Source organism: Drosophila sulfurigaster, chromosome 3 (assembly GCF_023558435.1).
Source record: "Drosophila sulfurigaster albostrigata strain 15112-1811.04 chromosome 3, ASM2355843v2, whole genome shotgun sequence".
Taxonomy (NCBI): domain Eukaryota; kingdom Metazoa; phylum Arthropoda; class Insecta; order Diptera; family Drosophilidae; genus Drosophila; species Drosophila sulfurigaster.
The window spans coordinates 40079516-40094702 of NC_084883.1; the positions used below are offsets into that span (position 1 = coordinate 40079516).

Sequence of the window (15187 nt, forward strand, 5' to 3'; positions counted from 1 at the left end):
CAAGCGGATTGCACGCGGATCGTAGGCGGATCGTAGGCGGATCGCAGGCGGATCGCAGGCGGATCGCACGCGGATCGCAAGCGGATCGCAGGCGGATCGCAAGCGGATCGCAGGCGGATCGCAGGCGGATCGCAGGCGGATCGCAAGCGGATCGCAGGCGGATCGCAAGCGGATCGCACGCGGATCGCACGCGGATCGCACGCGGATCGCACGCGGATCGTAGGCGGATCGCAGGCGGATCGCACGCGGATCGCAAGCGGATCGCAGGCGGATCGCAAGCGGATCGCAAGCGGATCGCAGGCGGATCACAAGCGGATCGCACGCGGATCGCACGCGGATCGCACGCGGATCGCAGGCGGATCGCAGGCGGATCGCAAGCGGATCGCAGGCGGATTATTATTATTAAATTTTCTCGCCCCGCGATTATTAGTTATTTAATAATACTTCAATTATTATGTAGATAAAATTCTCAAAATTGATCATTTTTAAAACCTAGATAGAAATCTACTGTAAGCAAGCGGATCGCACGCGGATCGTAGGCGGATCGTATGCGGATCACACGCGGATCGCACGCGGATCGCAAGCGGATCGCAGGCGGATCGCAAGCGGATCGCAGGCGGATCGCACGCGGATCGCAAGCGGATCGCAGGCGGATCGCAGGCGGATCGCACGCGGATCGCACGCGGATCGCACGCGGATCGCAGGCGGTTCGCAAGCGGATCGCACGCGAATCGCAAGCGGATCGCAGGCGGATCGCAAGCGGATCGCAGGCGGATCGCACGCGGATCGCAGGCGGATCGCAAGCGGATCGCAGGCGGATCGCAATCGGATCGCAGGCGGATCGCAAGCGGATCGCAGGCGGATCGCAAGCGGATCGCAGGCGGATCGCACGCGGATCGCACGCGGATCGCAAGCGGATCGCAGGCGGATCGCAAGCGGATCGCAGGCGGATCGCAAGCGGATCGCAGGCGGATCGCACGCGGATCGCAGGCGGATCGCAAGCGGATCGCAGGCGGATCGCAAGCGGATCGCACGCGGATCGCACGCGGATCGTAGGCGGATCGCACGCGGATCGTAGGCGGATCGCACGCGGATCGCAGGCGGATTATTATTATTAAATTTTCTCGCCCCGCGATTATTAGTTATTTAATAATACTTCAATTATTATGTAGATAAAATTCTCAAAATTGATCATTTTTAAAACCTAGATAGAAATCTACTGTAAAGTGTTGTCTTTCTTAATTGTTTGAGTTATTAACATTATTAAAAATATATCATTCGCAAAGTTTTCTGCTAATATAAATCATTGGTAATTTTTATACATGATGACATCGGTTCTGTTTTAATTTCTATACATTAGTTATGATTTAATTAGCTCCTATTACGTAAGATTTTATGGTAGCTTTTGAGTATATAAGAGCAGTAGTTCTGTAGAATGGTTTAAAGTTGAAAACGGAAAATCAAAGCAGCAAGATGACTTTTAAACTCTCGATCATTGTAGCCTTGGCCATTCCGCTGTTTGTAGCATCTCCATGTCCATACAAATTTCCCATTAAGTGCAGTCCTTAATATTTGTAGTCAACAGAAAGATATAAATAAATATTGAATAAAAATGTAATGAAATAATCCGAACAACATGCTTTTTTATTTATTAATACCTTTAAACATTATACCAAATTCATACACAAAAAAAATCTGAAATATTATAAATATATAAAAATTTGTATTTGTATATCTGTTTTCCAATATTATTAACTTTTTTCACGAACATCCGAACACAAATTTATATTCTACTTTCAGAAAGTAATTTTTCTCTCTGAACAAAATTCTTCATCACCAATCATACATAATATTAATAATTTAATTTAATTTGATAAATTGTTCCTGAATACACTTGAATGTTGTCCTTAATGTAAATACATACGAGTATGAATCATATATCAACATGTACTTCAAAGAATTTTCTAAGCCTACTCTGCATAAATTTCACTAAATCAAGTATGCAATGTCCTTGCATATGCATTAAAATATGAAATCTGAGTATTTACACTTGGGGAAATACCCATTAAAAGTCAAGTTTATTATTTGTGGTTTTCTATGTCATGAAATGACGCCGTATTCAAATTCGTGTCTAGGTCAAAATGAGGCTTATGCACGCATTTTCCAACTACTTTTACAAAATTAAACTCAAAACGTAATATAGAAAATATAAAGAAGATTTCGTCATAGTTTTAGCAATAAAAACTTATCATTAAAATCAGCAGAATTTTAGCAGCAAGAAGACAATATTCTGGTGTTATCCTAAAGTAAAAACTAACAACAAGTGATAGAACTTACATGTGAAAGGAATTTAAAATAGCACGCCATCTAGCGGCGAAAGTTGAAGCGTAGTCAGACACGCCATCTAGACACGCTACAAGTACAGAACGAATACACTCACATTGCTACTGTGAGTACTCATATTTAGCCTATTTAGCCATTTCGTTTTTTTCTTGTACCTTGTTTTGGAGCAACAGAAGTGAAACCCTTTAGCCTATAAAATGTGCGCCCAACGCGCATGACCTCAGCATTTTTATGGGGCTGGGAGTTTGAAGTGCAAACGCACATAAAGCAACACTCAAATGTGGCCGAGGTCCTGTTGCGTGTAAAAGAGCAGCAACAACAATAACAATAACGAGTGCTCATTGTGTATGCAAGTATAGTAGTTTGTAATTGTTGTTCGCTGTACGTTCTTCTTTGGTGTTGTGCTAGCCATAGCCAAATGACCAAGAGCTGGACTGTTGGACTGCTACTGGCTAACTGACCCTCTGCTTGTGTTCTTTGCTTTTGGGTCAGTTCAGTTGCGTTGAGTTCGCGAGCAAAGGCGGGCGCGTTCTATTCTATTCTTCATATTTGCAATTGTGTGTTTGCTTCATTGTTTCTGTGTTATACACAAAACACTTTCGATTCGATTCGATATGATTTAGAGTTGTTGTGTTTAAAAACTCCCTCTGAACTGACCTGGCCTATATATAGAGTCAGCCGCCACAATTGTACGTTGTTTTGTATGTTCGCCATGGGCTGCGCCAGCAGCACTCCAATGGTGGCAACCGCAGGCAGTGAAATGCTAAAAGCCGCCACACATGTGGCTGGCGATGTCAAGCAAAAAGGAGAAGCCGCACTCGAAGGTGTGTGTGTTTAACAGTGTTTGTGTTTGACATTTAAAAGCGCATTTGTCATAAGCAAATAAAAAAATCCAAAAAAAAAACCTATTGCAATTGTGCGCCCCAAAAGTGTGCTATACTTGGCGTATACTTAATGTGCTCGCAGTGCGTGACAGCAAATCAATCAAGATGTATAATCATTACACTAACTAAATTCACTTGCCAGCGACCTTCGACCCTTAAATGGCAACAATATTATTACCCAGCAGTTTATTGAACTGCCTCCAACCAAACAAGCAAAAAAATCAAATGGCAGGCAAAGCAGAAATAATGCCACATCATAAAGGACAATTGATTAGCACAGCCTGCTGTGTGTGCTCCTCGTATATTTCCTTGATTTCATTTTATGAGCAGTTCATGGTCTTTATATATGTGTGTATATTATAATTTATTATATTGTACACTCGCACACATATATTACGCGCATAGATTTTCTCTTTTTTTCATTATTAAAAGCATATGCAGAGAAACGAGTTTATTGCGTGACTGACCGACTGAACTGCTGCTCTACTTAATTGAAGCCCTGCTTATATTTTAAATAATATACCAAATTTACATACTCTCTATTAACAACATGTTTTTGCATTGATTGATTCATTTTCTATTTGCGAATTACTAAAAGAAATTTCCCCCATTTAGTCAACTCTTTTTTAGGAGTTACTTGCTTACGAAACTAACTCAATTGAAAAACTAATTATCCAACATGATTTTTTGTTTAGAGCTCGAGGCGATCAGATACAAATTGTAGAAGTTATAATAGAAATTATTGTATATGTAAAAAGACTTATTAAATATTATTAACAGTACACAATATATTGTAAAACCAAAAACATATTATTCGCAAAGTTTTTTGTTAAGATAAATCATTGATAATTGTTATACTAATAGTAATGTCATCGGTTCCGGTTTCTATACATTAGCTATAAATTAATACACTTCTATTACGAAAGACATTGTGTGGGCTTGAGGGTATATAAGAGCAGTAGTTCTGTGCAATAGTTTAAAATTGAAGACTAAAAATCAAAGCATCAAGATGACTTTTAAACTCTCTATCATAGTAGCCTTGGCCGTTCCGCTGTTCGTAACAGCTCCATGTCCAGCGGGAGTTGTTTGTGTTGGACGTTAATATTCGTAGTAAGCTGAAAGATATAAATAAATATTGCTTGAAAATATACTGATTTACCAATATTGTGTAAATTAATTTGGTTGCGATCGAAGTTATTAAAAAAATACTTTTGTATGGTCAAAAACACATACTTATTAGGGGTCTTAGTTGATTTAGCTGACAATCCGGATTATTTTGCACTCTATGATATATTTTGAATATAGTACTATGTGAATATACCGAATGTAGCCTTTGGCATATTTTTAGTATTTTGCGGAATATTCATTTGGCATATTTTAAGAATTATACCGCTAAGTTTTTTGTTAACATAAATCATTTGTAATTATTATACAAATAGTAATGACGTCGGTTCTGGTTTAATTTCCATACAATAGTTATTACTTAATTCGCTCCTATTACGTAAGATTTTAAGGTAGTTTGAGTATATAAGAGTAGTAGTTCTGTAGAATGGTTTAAAGTTGGAAACGGAAAATCAAACCAGCAAGATGACTTTTAAACTCTCGATCATTGTAGCCTTGGCCATTCCGCTGTTTGTAGCAGCTCCATGTCCATCCCATGGTTTCCCTGGACGGGTATGTGGACTTTAATACTTGCAGTCAACAGAAAGATATAAATAAATATTGAATAAAAATGTAATGAAATATTCCGAACATATACCGAGCATGCTATTCTTTATTTAAAATTTATACAAAATTCATACACAGAAAAAATCTGAAATACACAAAAATGTATATTTGTTATATTTTCTCTTAAGTGTTTTCATTCCTAATTATTTGAGTTATTAACAGTATCAAAAATATATAATCCGCAAAGTTTTTTGTTAACATAAATCATTGGTAATTATTATACAAATAGTAATGACATCGGTTCTGGTTTAATTTCCATACAGTAGTTATTAATTAATTCGCTCCTATTACGTAAGATTTTAAGATAGCTTTTGAGTATATAAGAGCAGTAGTTCTGTAGAATGTTTTAAAGTTGGAAACGGAAAATCAAACCAGCAAGATGACTTTTAAACTCTCGATCTTTGTAGCCTTGGCCATTCCGTTGTTTGCAACTCGATGTCCAGACGGACAATTTTGTCGCCCTTTATGATTTGTAGTCAACAGGAAGACATAAATAAATATTGCTTGAAAATGAACTGAAATATACCGAACATATGATTTAATATACTAACATCTTTAAACATTATACATCCAAATTATATTCCTGATCTTTAGATTTTCTTTTTTCTTTAATTAACAGACCACAATATTTTGGTATGTAGTATGTTTCAATAATAACTATATTATTTATGATTCCTGTAAATTGGTTGCGGACAGATCAAAATTTTGGAAGTTATTAAAGAAATAGTTTTGTATGGTCAAAAACGCCTACTTACTAGGGGACTTAGTTGCTTTGGCCGACAATCTGGTATATTTTGCACTCTATTTTTTATATATTTTGAATATAGTACTATATAAATATACCTAATACAGCCTTTGGTGTACTTTCAATATTTTTGCGGTATATTCATTTGGCATATTTTAAGAATAATACCGCACTGTTTTGTTTTTATTCAAAATGGTTAGCGGGTATTTCAGAGTTTGTTTATTTTAATTATTAACAGTATCAAAAATATATAATCCGCAATGTTTTTTGTTAACATAAATCATTTGTAGTTATTAAACAAATAGTAATGACGGCGGTTCTGGTTTAATTTCCATACAATAGTTATTAATTAATTCGCTCCTATTACGTAAGATTTTAAGGTAGCTTTTGAGTATATAAGAGCAGTAGTTCAGTAGAATGATTTAAAGTTGGAAACGGAAAACCAAACCAGCAAGATGACTTTTAAACTCTCGATCATTGTAGCCTTGGCCATTCCGCTGTTTGTAGCAGGTCCATGTCCATACAAATTTCCCCATGGAGTATGTCGACTTTAATATTCGTAGTCAACTGGAAGACATAAATAAATATTGCTTGAAAATATTCTGAAATATACCGAACATATATCGAAAATGTTTTTTTATTTACTATTACCTTTAAAATTGATACTAAATTCATTCACAGAAAAAAATCTGAAATACACAAAAATGTCTATTTGTTATATATATCTAATAATAGATTAAATTTATACCATAGAGTAGGAAATATACGATTTATACTTTATGGATTTGAAGATGCTTTTTTCTAACTGTTTTATATATTTGCTGTTGGCACAAAGTTATAATACCCTTCTCCTTCGTGGATATGGGGTATATAAAGATGACAGCCATCGTTGGTCAAGAGAATTTGTTGCTGGCAAATTAAAATTCCATCAAAATAAATCGGATATTTCTATTATTTATTATTTATAAAATAATTTTACTTTATGGTATTTTGTTTGTATTTCCCTAATAATAATAATTTCTTTCACAAATAAGATATTAATAGCTTCATGTGCTTATTACTTAGTCAAAATTGTAACGAACCTACGCTCAAAGCAAATCGTTTGGTTAATAACCTTTTCGTAATACACAAACATTTGTATTTATTTGTATCGATTGATGAATAATTGACAGCGCAGGTTAACGACCTGACGTTTGTGTCGGCAGTCGGCAGACTGTCGATCAATCAATGCAACCAATTAGTGATAATTTGTGTGTAAACAAATCGCTTTGTTGATTTCTTACAGATGCGACACAAACGCTAAATGCGACCGTGGACACGGCCAAGGAAACGGTTAGCACAGCCGTGGCCGGCATAACAAATGAGCTGGGCAACGCATTCAAGGATGGCACCGAGGCACTCGACGACGCCAAGCACAAAGTGCTCGAGGGTCTCCACTTAGAGGAGGCAGCAGGAGGAGGAGGAGGAGGCGGCAAGCCAAGCGAAACGGAAGGACTCAGCACATCACGTGCCCCGACACCCGCACTCGATGCAGATGCAGACAGTCTGAAGACATCGACGCCCGAGCCGGAAATTGAACGAGCTCTGGCAAATGGTTCGGCGAATGAGGAAGAGGCGCCGCCAACGCCGAAGCCTTCGTTGCAGGAAATGGCCGAGCTGAGTGCTCAAGTGGATGCCACAGTGGCAACAGAAACAGCAGCAACAACAACAACAACAACTGCTGCTGCTGCTGCACCATCGTCGAATGTGGAGTAAGTAGGCATAGAGGCGAGAGCACCGCAATAATCCTCATTCAGCTAATTCTTCAGCATAACCCTCGTAGAGCCACTGAATCAAACGTAGAACTCGCTGCACCACCGCCAGATGTACCGTAGCTTTCTTTGTAGTTTATCGATCTTGAATTGAATCCTTTGTAGCTCGTCATAACGAAAGATATACTTGAATACTCGACTATTATATACTATTATACTTAATTTATCGCTGACTCTTTCTGTCTATTGTTTTTCCTCTCTACTTCCAACAATATGTAAATTGTAAATAAATAACTTTTATCTCTATGTAAATATCATATACTCTGCATTTATTATTATTATTATTATTATTATTGTTGTTGGCGAGCAAGGCAACTCGACTCGTTCGCCTAACCAAACTAACAAAGAAACAACAGCATCAAAAGCCTTGTACGTAGTATTGGTAATAACTCTCTTATATAACAAAATATACTACACAATTAACTTAATATTCGGCATGTCGAAGCTTTTTAGTGAAACTCTTGCATAGCTAAGATTTAGAACAAATTGCGTAAATATTAAAGACATCGGATCTGGTTTATTTTCAATTATTATATTTAAATATTGTTAATTCTTATACAAATATAAATCATATCAGTTCTGGGTTATTTTCTACAATTCTCTTCACTAAACTTGTGGGTATATAATAGCAGTTGTTCTGTACAATAGCTTATAGTTGGAAAGCAAAAATCCAAGCAGCAAGATGAAATTTACACTTTGGACCTTTGTAGCCCTGGCCACTCCGCTGATTGCTGCAGCCTGTCCACCATTCGATAAACGTTAATATTTGTAGTGGGAGATTGCTGCTTGCGGATGCAAATACATGTTTAATGCAATAGAATTGTTTTTATTACTTGCCAGCTAATAATATCGCACTTCCTTTCCGAACATACTTAAGTTGTGAAATGAACAAAAATCCAATAACAAACTAGACTCGCAAATTTTGTGATTTGATTGAGACCGGATACAAACCTGATATGATATATTTTGGATGTAGAAATAAATAAATAGTTTGATATATTTTTATAATAATACCGCACTCAACTGTGGGTTTCTTTCATGATGTTTATTTTTATTTTGTTGATAAAAAGTTTATTAGAATTCTGCTTCCAACCATGGCGACTTAAGCTAGAGTAAGTGGTGTCTACAAAATATAGCGTATATTAAAATTAAACTATTAACTATTGCCATATATAAAATATAGAATTCTACAAAGAGACATTTCTTTTGAATTCTCTATTTAGTTCGCTACAAAACTTCCGAGCATTGCAAGAGTTTAACTAAAATCTAAAACACAACACTTAATACTAAAACATTTTTTCATGAATTACTAACTAACACACTTACATAAACACACACACCCACACACTGCCAACCACACACTTAATTTGATACCTTTTGACCAAATTCGAAAAACCAAAGCCAACGTTGGTCTCGTCGCTCGGAGCCAGAAACAGAAACAGACGAAGACCAGCGGCGACCGAGCACCACAGAATGGGAAAAACTGGCCGATCAGTTGGCCAAGAGTCGCAAATTCAAGCCCTACGAGAGTTTCGCGCATACCCAAAATCAATTCTCCGTGTACCAGGACTACACGAGTCTGCGCGATAAGCCAGGACACTACGATGGGCACTTCAGTGGCGGCAACTCACTTGAGACGAGCGCCTCGCAATCGCAATCGGATCTGTCCAGTGGCCATTTGACACCAGCGCCCACAAGGCGAGGCCATCGGGATTATGCCAAGTTCGTTGGGTCCGAGCAGCCGGGAAGTGTATCGCGTGCCAGTTCACGACTCTCGAATGTGGGCGGCAGAGCCTTTGACTTTAATCCGCAACGTGAACGCATTAATCTGCCCATTGCGAATGCTCGCAATGCGGTTGGCGGACGTTCGCTTTGGGCGCGGGGTCAACACGATGTGCTGCCCGAGGAGCCACCACAGCTGCGTAGAAGCAGCATGACAATTGGCCATAGTCAACCTTTGAGGGCGATGGAACGTAATCTAAATGTGGCCAGATCTACTTCGAATTTGACAAGTTCCTCATTGCTACATCATAAGGAAGCAAAGAGCAAACACAAGTCGAGACAATCTATGGAAGATGTGTCAAAGAAATCATTTAATGGCAGTCGCAAAGTCAGTGAAGCCGTTGAGCAAAGCAAGCCACGAAAGTTTGCTGATAACGTCGACAGAAGTGACCCGATAAAGTCGCAACGCTTGCACAGCTCAAAGCCGATTAAACAACCCAAAGAATCGGAGAATCCTTTGCATGAGGCCTTCAAGTCCATGCTGATGGATTCAGCACGCGACATCAGCTCCACGGTGATGTTAGCCAAGCCCCTAAAGACCAACCAAGCCAAGCTGCACAGCCCGTCGCATGTCACAACGTGCAACAACAGCAACAGCCCAAGCAACAATAAAATGCCAACGCCTTTGGCCTCGCGTGCTTCCACTTTTATTGCAGAGACAACCGAAAGCCGCAGTTCACTTGTCAAATATGCCACGCCCATTGAAACGCCTCAACTGCAGACACCAACAAGACAGCAAACTGCCGCTTCGAGGGCTTCGGCTTCATCTGTCATCAATGCGCTGACAGTTTCCCCGCGGGCAGCGAGTAAAGAAAGTACCGCAACAACTGTCGCAGGACATGCCACACCCATAAGAGGAAGGACGACTGTGGAAGCCAAGTCACAATCTCCGCCTGCCTCTCGTTCCGCTTCGCGTTTATCCTCGGCCAGCAGTGGCGAAGTGGTCATAAAACCTTTGAGTCACTTAAATACTCCCAGCGTTGTTTCCATCTCACCCGAGTCCTGTCAAGTTGTGATGACCGAGTACGAGGACAACGACTTGGAAGCTGCCTTAGCTCGTCTGGCGGATTGGCGAGGTTCAACTGCCACATTGCATTCGCTGCGTTCTTCTAATCGCAATTCTCTCAACTCTGGCCACTTTGATTCGCGTCGAACTTCGCCTTGGTTGCGGCGACAGGCGGAACACAACAGTCAAAGCAAGGATCGCAGGACATTCTCTAGCTGTGGCATTGCTGAGTTGACGTCGCCCTCGAAAGCAGCGCCGCTCGACAGGTGCGAAATTTGTTGCAACGAGATTACAATGAATTGAGTATACGTTATCAAGTATACGCAATGTTGGATATAATATGTTTAAGAAAATTTTATGTTATGTTTCTTATTTTATATTTAAAATATGACATTTCACTTAACATTTTAAGTTTTACATTTTGTATTTAAAATTTTAAACATTCTCCAAATATAATCATAAACGAATTTTATAATTTACATTTACTTATCAAATTTCTTAATTTCTTCCATACACATTTCAATTTTTCATTTAACATATTTTATTATCTACTTTTAATTTTATAATATAATTTTATATATTTACATTTTATATTATCTTCAACAATCTAAATTTTGTATTTGATGACTAACATTTTTGAATTTACTTGCAATGAATTTTAGACTTTTTTAAATATTTGAATTTATTATTTAACATTTATTATTTGAACTCAAAATGTTTATTTTTTAAAGCCCTGCATATTTAACTTTACTTGTATATCTTTAATTTGTATTTTCACATATTATCATTTTTGATCTATAGCTTTATTATAACTATTTAAAATTTTACATTTTATATACATTATTAATATTTTTAAAATATTGGCTAGACATTTAAATAAAAAATTTTGGATTTCATGTTCAATATTATTAATTAATTATTCATTTTCATATCTATTTTATTTATTTTAGATTTTAAAGCTTAAAAACTGCCTTTAGATGAAATAATTCGTAACAATTCGCTTAAAAGCTTCCAAAACTATGTCAATTTTAATATTAAATTTATAAGAAACTCTTTTTAAACTGCGAAAATAAAAATCCCCAACGATTTGATTACCTCATTAAAAAAAGTAATAACTTCATATAAAGCTAAATATTTATGGAATACAAGAAATGGTGCTAAGAAAAATATGAAGCTTAAGGACTCAAAATAAGTTTTCCTATGTTGATCGATTGGAATTCAATATTTGATTAGCAATTTATTAAATAATATATAATGATTACTTTTGTGTATACGAGTATTATGTGAATTCAATTAACACCCCAAACAGACAACGATTAACCTTTAATAAGCGAATACTAAAGACATGTTTGCTATGATCTTAGCCTAATTGATGACTTAATAGCAGAAAGAAAACAAAAATTGATTTGTTTATCAGTGCCGTTCACTCAATTATTCTGCCACTTTGCGGGTTGTGGATGCTGGAAGTTGTATGTTGCTGTGTGTTCGTTTTGTATTTCATGTTTCACGTTCCACATGCGCCACGACGCGTCGTCCCGTCCGTGACTTAATGAACTATTAACAGCAATGATAGTAATTTGTTGTAGCAAGCAAAGCCACAGCAGCAGCAGCAGCAGTCTCAGACGGCAAGGCAACAAATGAAATTGCTTTCAGGTAACAACAACAGCAACAACTTGTCTTCATGGCACTTTTTGGCAAACAAATAGACAATTCAACAAAGCGACATGCAGACAAATGACTAAACAACAACAGCAACAAGCAAAAGCAACCGACAACAGACAGACCAAACGAATTTGCGATTGCAAATGCGAATGAATACGAATACGAATACGAATACAAATACTCGTACTTATTTACAGATAGCCTAGCATATTGCGGGGGTGTCATATCGCTTTTAGAGACCCCCAAACGATGGCGATGGCGTCGCACCTGTAGCAACAACCAGCAACCAGCAGCCAGTTGAAGTCGCAATTGGCTTTGCAACTATTTTTGGCACGATTTTCAAATTACGTACATTGACTCGCAAAATGTTTGGTTTATGCCGCAATTAATTTCCAGGCGGAAGAAGCAGCCACAGCCAACCACTCACATAAGTGGAGCCCCCAGAGCTGGTGTTTCGTTTTTGTTTTTTTTTGTTTTGTTGTTTTTTCTGTTGTTGTTCGCTAACATAACTGAAGTTGAAGGTCTTCTGTGCGATTGTTTGCGGCCTGTGGCGTGACATTGAAAGTGAAAGAACAAGTTTTGGCCCCCTGCACTTCCTCTCGCTGTTTGCCTGCTTGCCACTTGCCACTTCTGCTTGCCTCGCCTTTCGCGTTGCGTTGGCGATTGCAATGATCATTTCTATTTTTAATGACTGCGACTGTTTGACTTTTACATGGCAAAACTCTAACTAAAGCTGAATGACTGACTGACTGACTGAATGTCTAATTCAAAATGCGCCTGCCTGCTGCTTTTTTTCGTGTGGTTCATTGAACGCGCCACGCATAACAAGTAACGCTAATGATCTATGAAGTGTAAGTGCTTGTACTTTTACTTTCATTTATCATAAATTGGAGGCGTCTCTTTTGTGCATTTTGGGGAATTAGCAAACTGTACTCCACACAGTTTCACACACAGTTTTAGCACTTCATTTGGCTGTCGCTTTTGTGTGTGTTGTGGTCAAACTAGCTTGTAATCAAATTTACATGTGCCAACAATGTTTTTTTAGACACCATCCCATACGCACTGTGGGCCGTGCCACACGGCGCCAAAAACGAAAATCACAACTACAAAATATACTTTTTTTTGGTTTTGGTGTTAAATTGATTTATGCAATTGTCTGTTAGCCACCAGCTGATTTGTTTATATGTGCAACGACAGCAGCAGCTACAGCAGCCAACAAGTCGAATCAATATGTTTATGCAACACGAACTGATTGTAGATTTTTGAGCGATAAAAATCAAAAGACAGCCAGAAGACAATGGCAACACACAGTTGCAGCCGTCTTCCGCTACAACTTTGTTACCATTTTCCAGTAACAGACGTCTTAACATTTCACTGTTAACTCTTTAACATTTTTCGACCAATTTTGTTTTGGTTGCCGCTGTAAAACATTTTTCAATTAATAATGCAACGTGCAACGTGCCACGCACTTGGCAGCGCTGGCCGAAAAAATAGCAATCATTTGTTAGGCAAACATTTCTAGTTGCCTGCGCCTGCTTTCGTTTGGCCTTTTGGCCAACATTTTCTGTGTGCTTTGCATAACTTCGGGTCAAGACGGAAATGCAGAAGACAAGACGCTTTGGCCAGCGCCATTAATAATTTTTATTATACGTTTTGCGCAGCGTCTTTTTGGACATCTTCAATGCGTTTTCGAGAGCCTTTTGTTTTTAATGGACCGCGCTGAACGAAACGTGCACCGAGTGCCACATGCTGAATGCCACATAAACATCTGCTTTTTAGTGTTGCCTTTCGGCATTTTACAGCCACCTTTTTTGTTTTTTTTTGGGGAGTGTGTTTTTTTTCGGTAGCTGCAGCATAATCCAAATTAAATTGTCAAGAGAAATGACAATTCAATATGAATAACAGCAACAAAAACAAGAAGAAATCTCGTTAAAGCACTTCACCGAGAGAAGAGGCCACAAAACGAGGACAGCGTGTAAGCGAAATGTCAAATTAAACTGTCAGTGTCGACGTTTAACCCCCTTTCCTAAATTTGTGTTTGTGTAGCTATTACATAAGCTACTTATCAGCTCTGCTGATAACTGGAAAAACTCTTCAAGTACTTACATATGCATGAAATATTAATGGGCTGTGCGTATGTGAGTGTGCGTGTGTGTGAGTGTACGTGAGTGTTTATGTGTTCACACACTGCGTAGGTGGCGTTGCGGTGCGGTCAAGCGCATAAATCAGTGCGACAGTCAAGACATTCAAACATTGAATCCCCAACCATTCGCTCATGCGTCAGCGCAAACAAAAGACTTAGGCAACGAACGCGACGCGATGCAGTTGCTGTTGCAACAAAATGCGTTTTATGTGCTACGCTTTGCTATAACTGCTTTGCACTCATACGTGCTCTGGATATGTGGCAACAGCTGCATCTGGAACAAACATATTCTTAGCGACTGCTTTTGGGGTTCAGCCCATGGCGTTGACTTGCCTCCCCTCCTCCTCACTCCGCTCCGCTCACTACTGCATCCATCTAAAGTGAACTGCGCTAATTCGTGACTACTTTGTTGTACTTTGTTGCAGTGCGACTGCGAGGCTAAAACCCTAAAATTCAACAACAAAGCCAGGCAGCAAGACTTCTCGTTAGACGAGCTCTGAATGCACTCACGGAACTGAGAAGGAAGTTAGGGATTTGGAGATTAATGTGTCAAAGGTGTCAGAATTTTTTGAGATTCTTATCATTGGAAGATAACTTTATATATTAGTGTCAAAATTGTCGGAATTTGTTTGCATTTCATTAATCTTATAAAACTCTGAAGGAGTTTACTATTAATATATATGTAATTAGGTTTCAAGAGTCAATACTTTATAATTAAAACAAAAAAGATTAAAAATACATGCTTGAGAAATTCTTATTCCAAAGAAATAAATAAATACATTAAATATAAATATATATATACAGAGTGCACACAAATTAATAAGGAATTTTTAAGAAATTCTGTTTTAATTTGGTTTAACAGATTAAAGATATATATGTATGTATAAGATATGTATGTATATATTTTTCCATATTAAAGGCATTAAGAAGACATCTAAATTATAAAAAGTTATAGTTTAAAAATAAAGCATGACAAATAGAAATGAAAAACTTAACCCAAAAAAATATAGAAAATTTGTAACTCACTTCCAAAGAAAATAAGAAAGAAGTGAGGAAGTTCTTAACGAAATACGTTAATCTATT

General features: G+C 38.1%; 1 protein-coding gene across 1 annotated transcript; it reads left to right on the plus strand.

Annotated features, from left to right (window-relative positions):
• The first annotated feature begins 2850 nt into the window (after window positions 1–2850).
• Window positions 2851–10711, plus strand: LOC133843222 (uncharacterized). The gene is made up of 3 exons (XM_062276665.1): window positions 2851–3167; window positions 6986–7439; window positions 8913–10711. The coding sequence occupies exons 1-3, from the start codon at window positions 3047–3049 to the stop codon at window positions 10600–10602; spliced, it is 2265 nt and encodes a 754-aa protein (XP_062132649.1). The 5' UTR covers window positions 2851–3046; the 3' UTR covers window positions 10603–10711.
• Window positions 10712–15187: the final 4476 nt, after the last annotated feature.

Excerpts from the sequence above, each read along its gene's own strand:
- LOC133843222 (XM_062276665.1), top strand. The coding sequence starts at position 3,047 with ATGTTCGCCATGGGCTGCGCCAGCAGCACTCCAATGGTGGCAACCGCA. Across the intron at positions 3,168-6,985 it reads AGGAGAAGCCGCACTCGAAG|ATGCGACACAAACGCTAAAT; the intron begins GTGTGTGTGTTT and ends GATTTCTTACAG. Across the intron at positions 7,440-8,912 it reads GCTGCTGCTGCTGCACCATC|CCAACGTTGGTCTCGTCGCT; the intron begins GTCGAATGTGGA and ends GAAAAACCAAAG.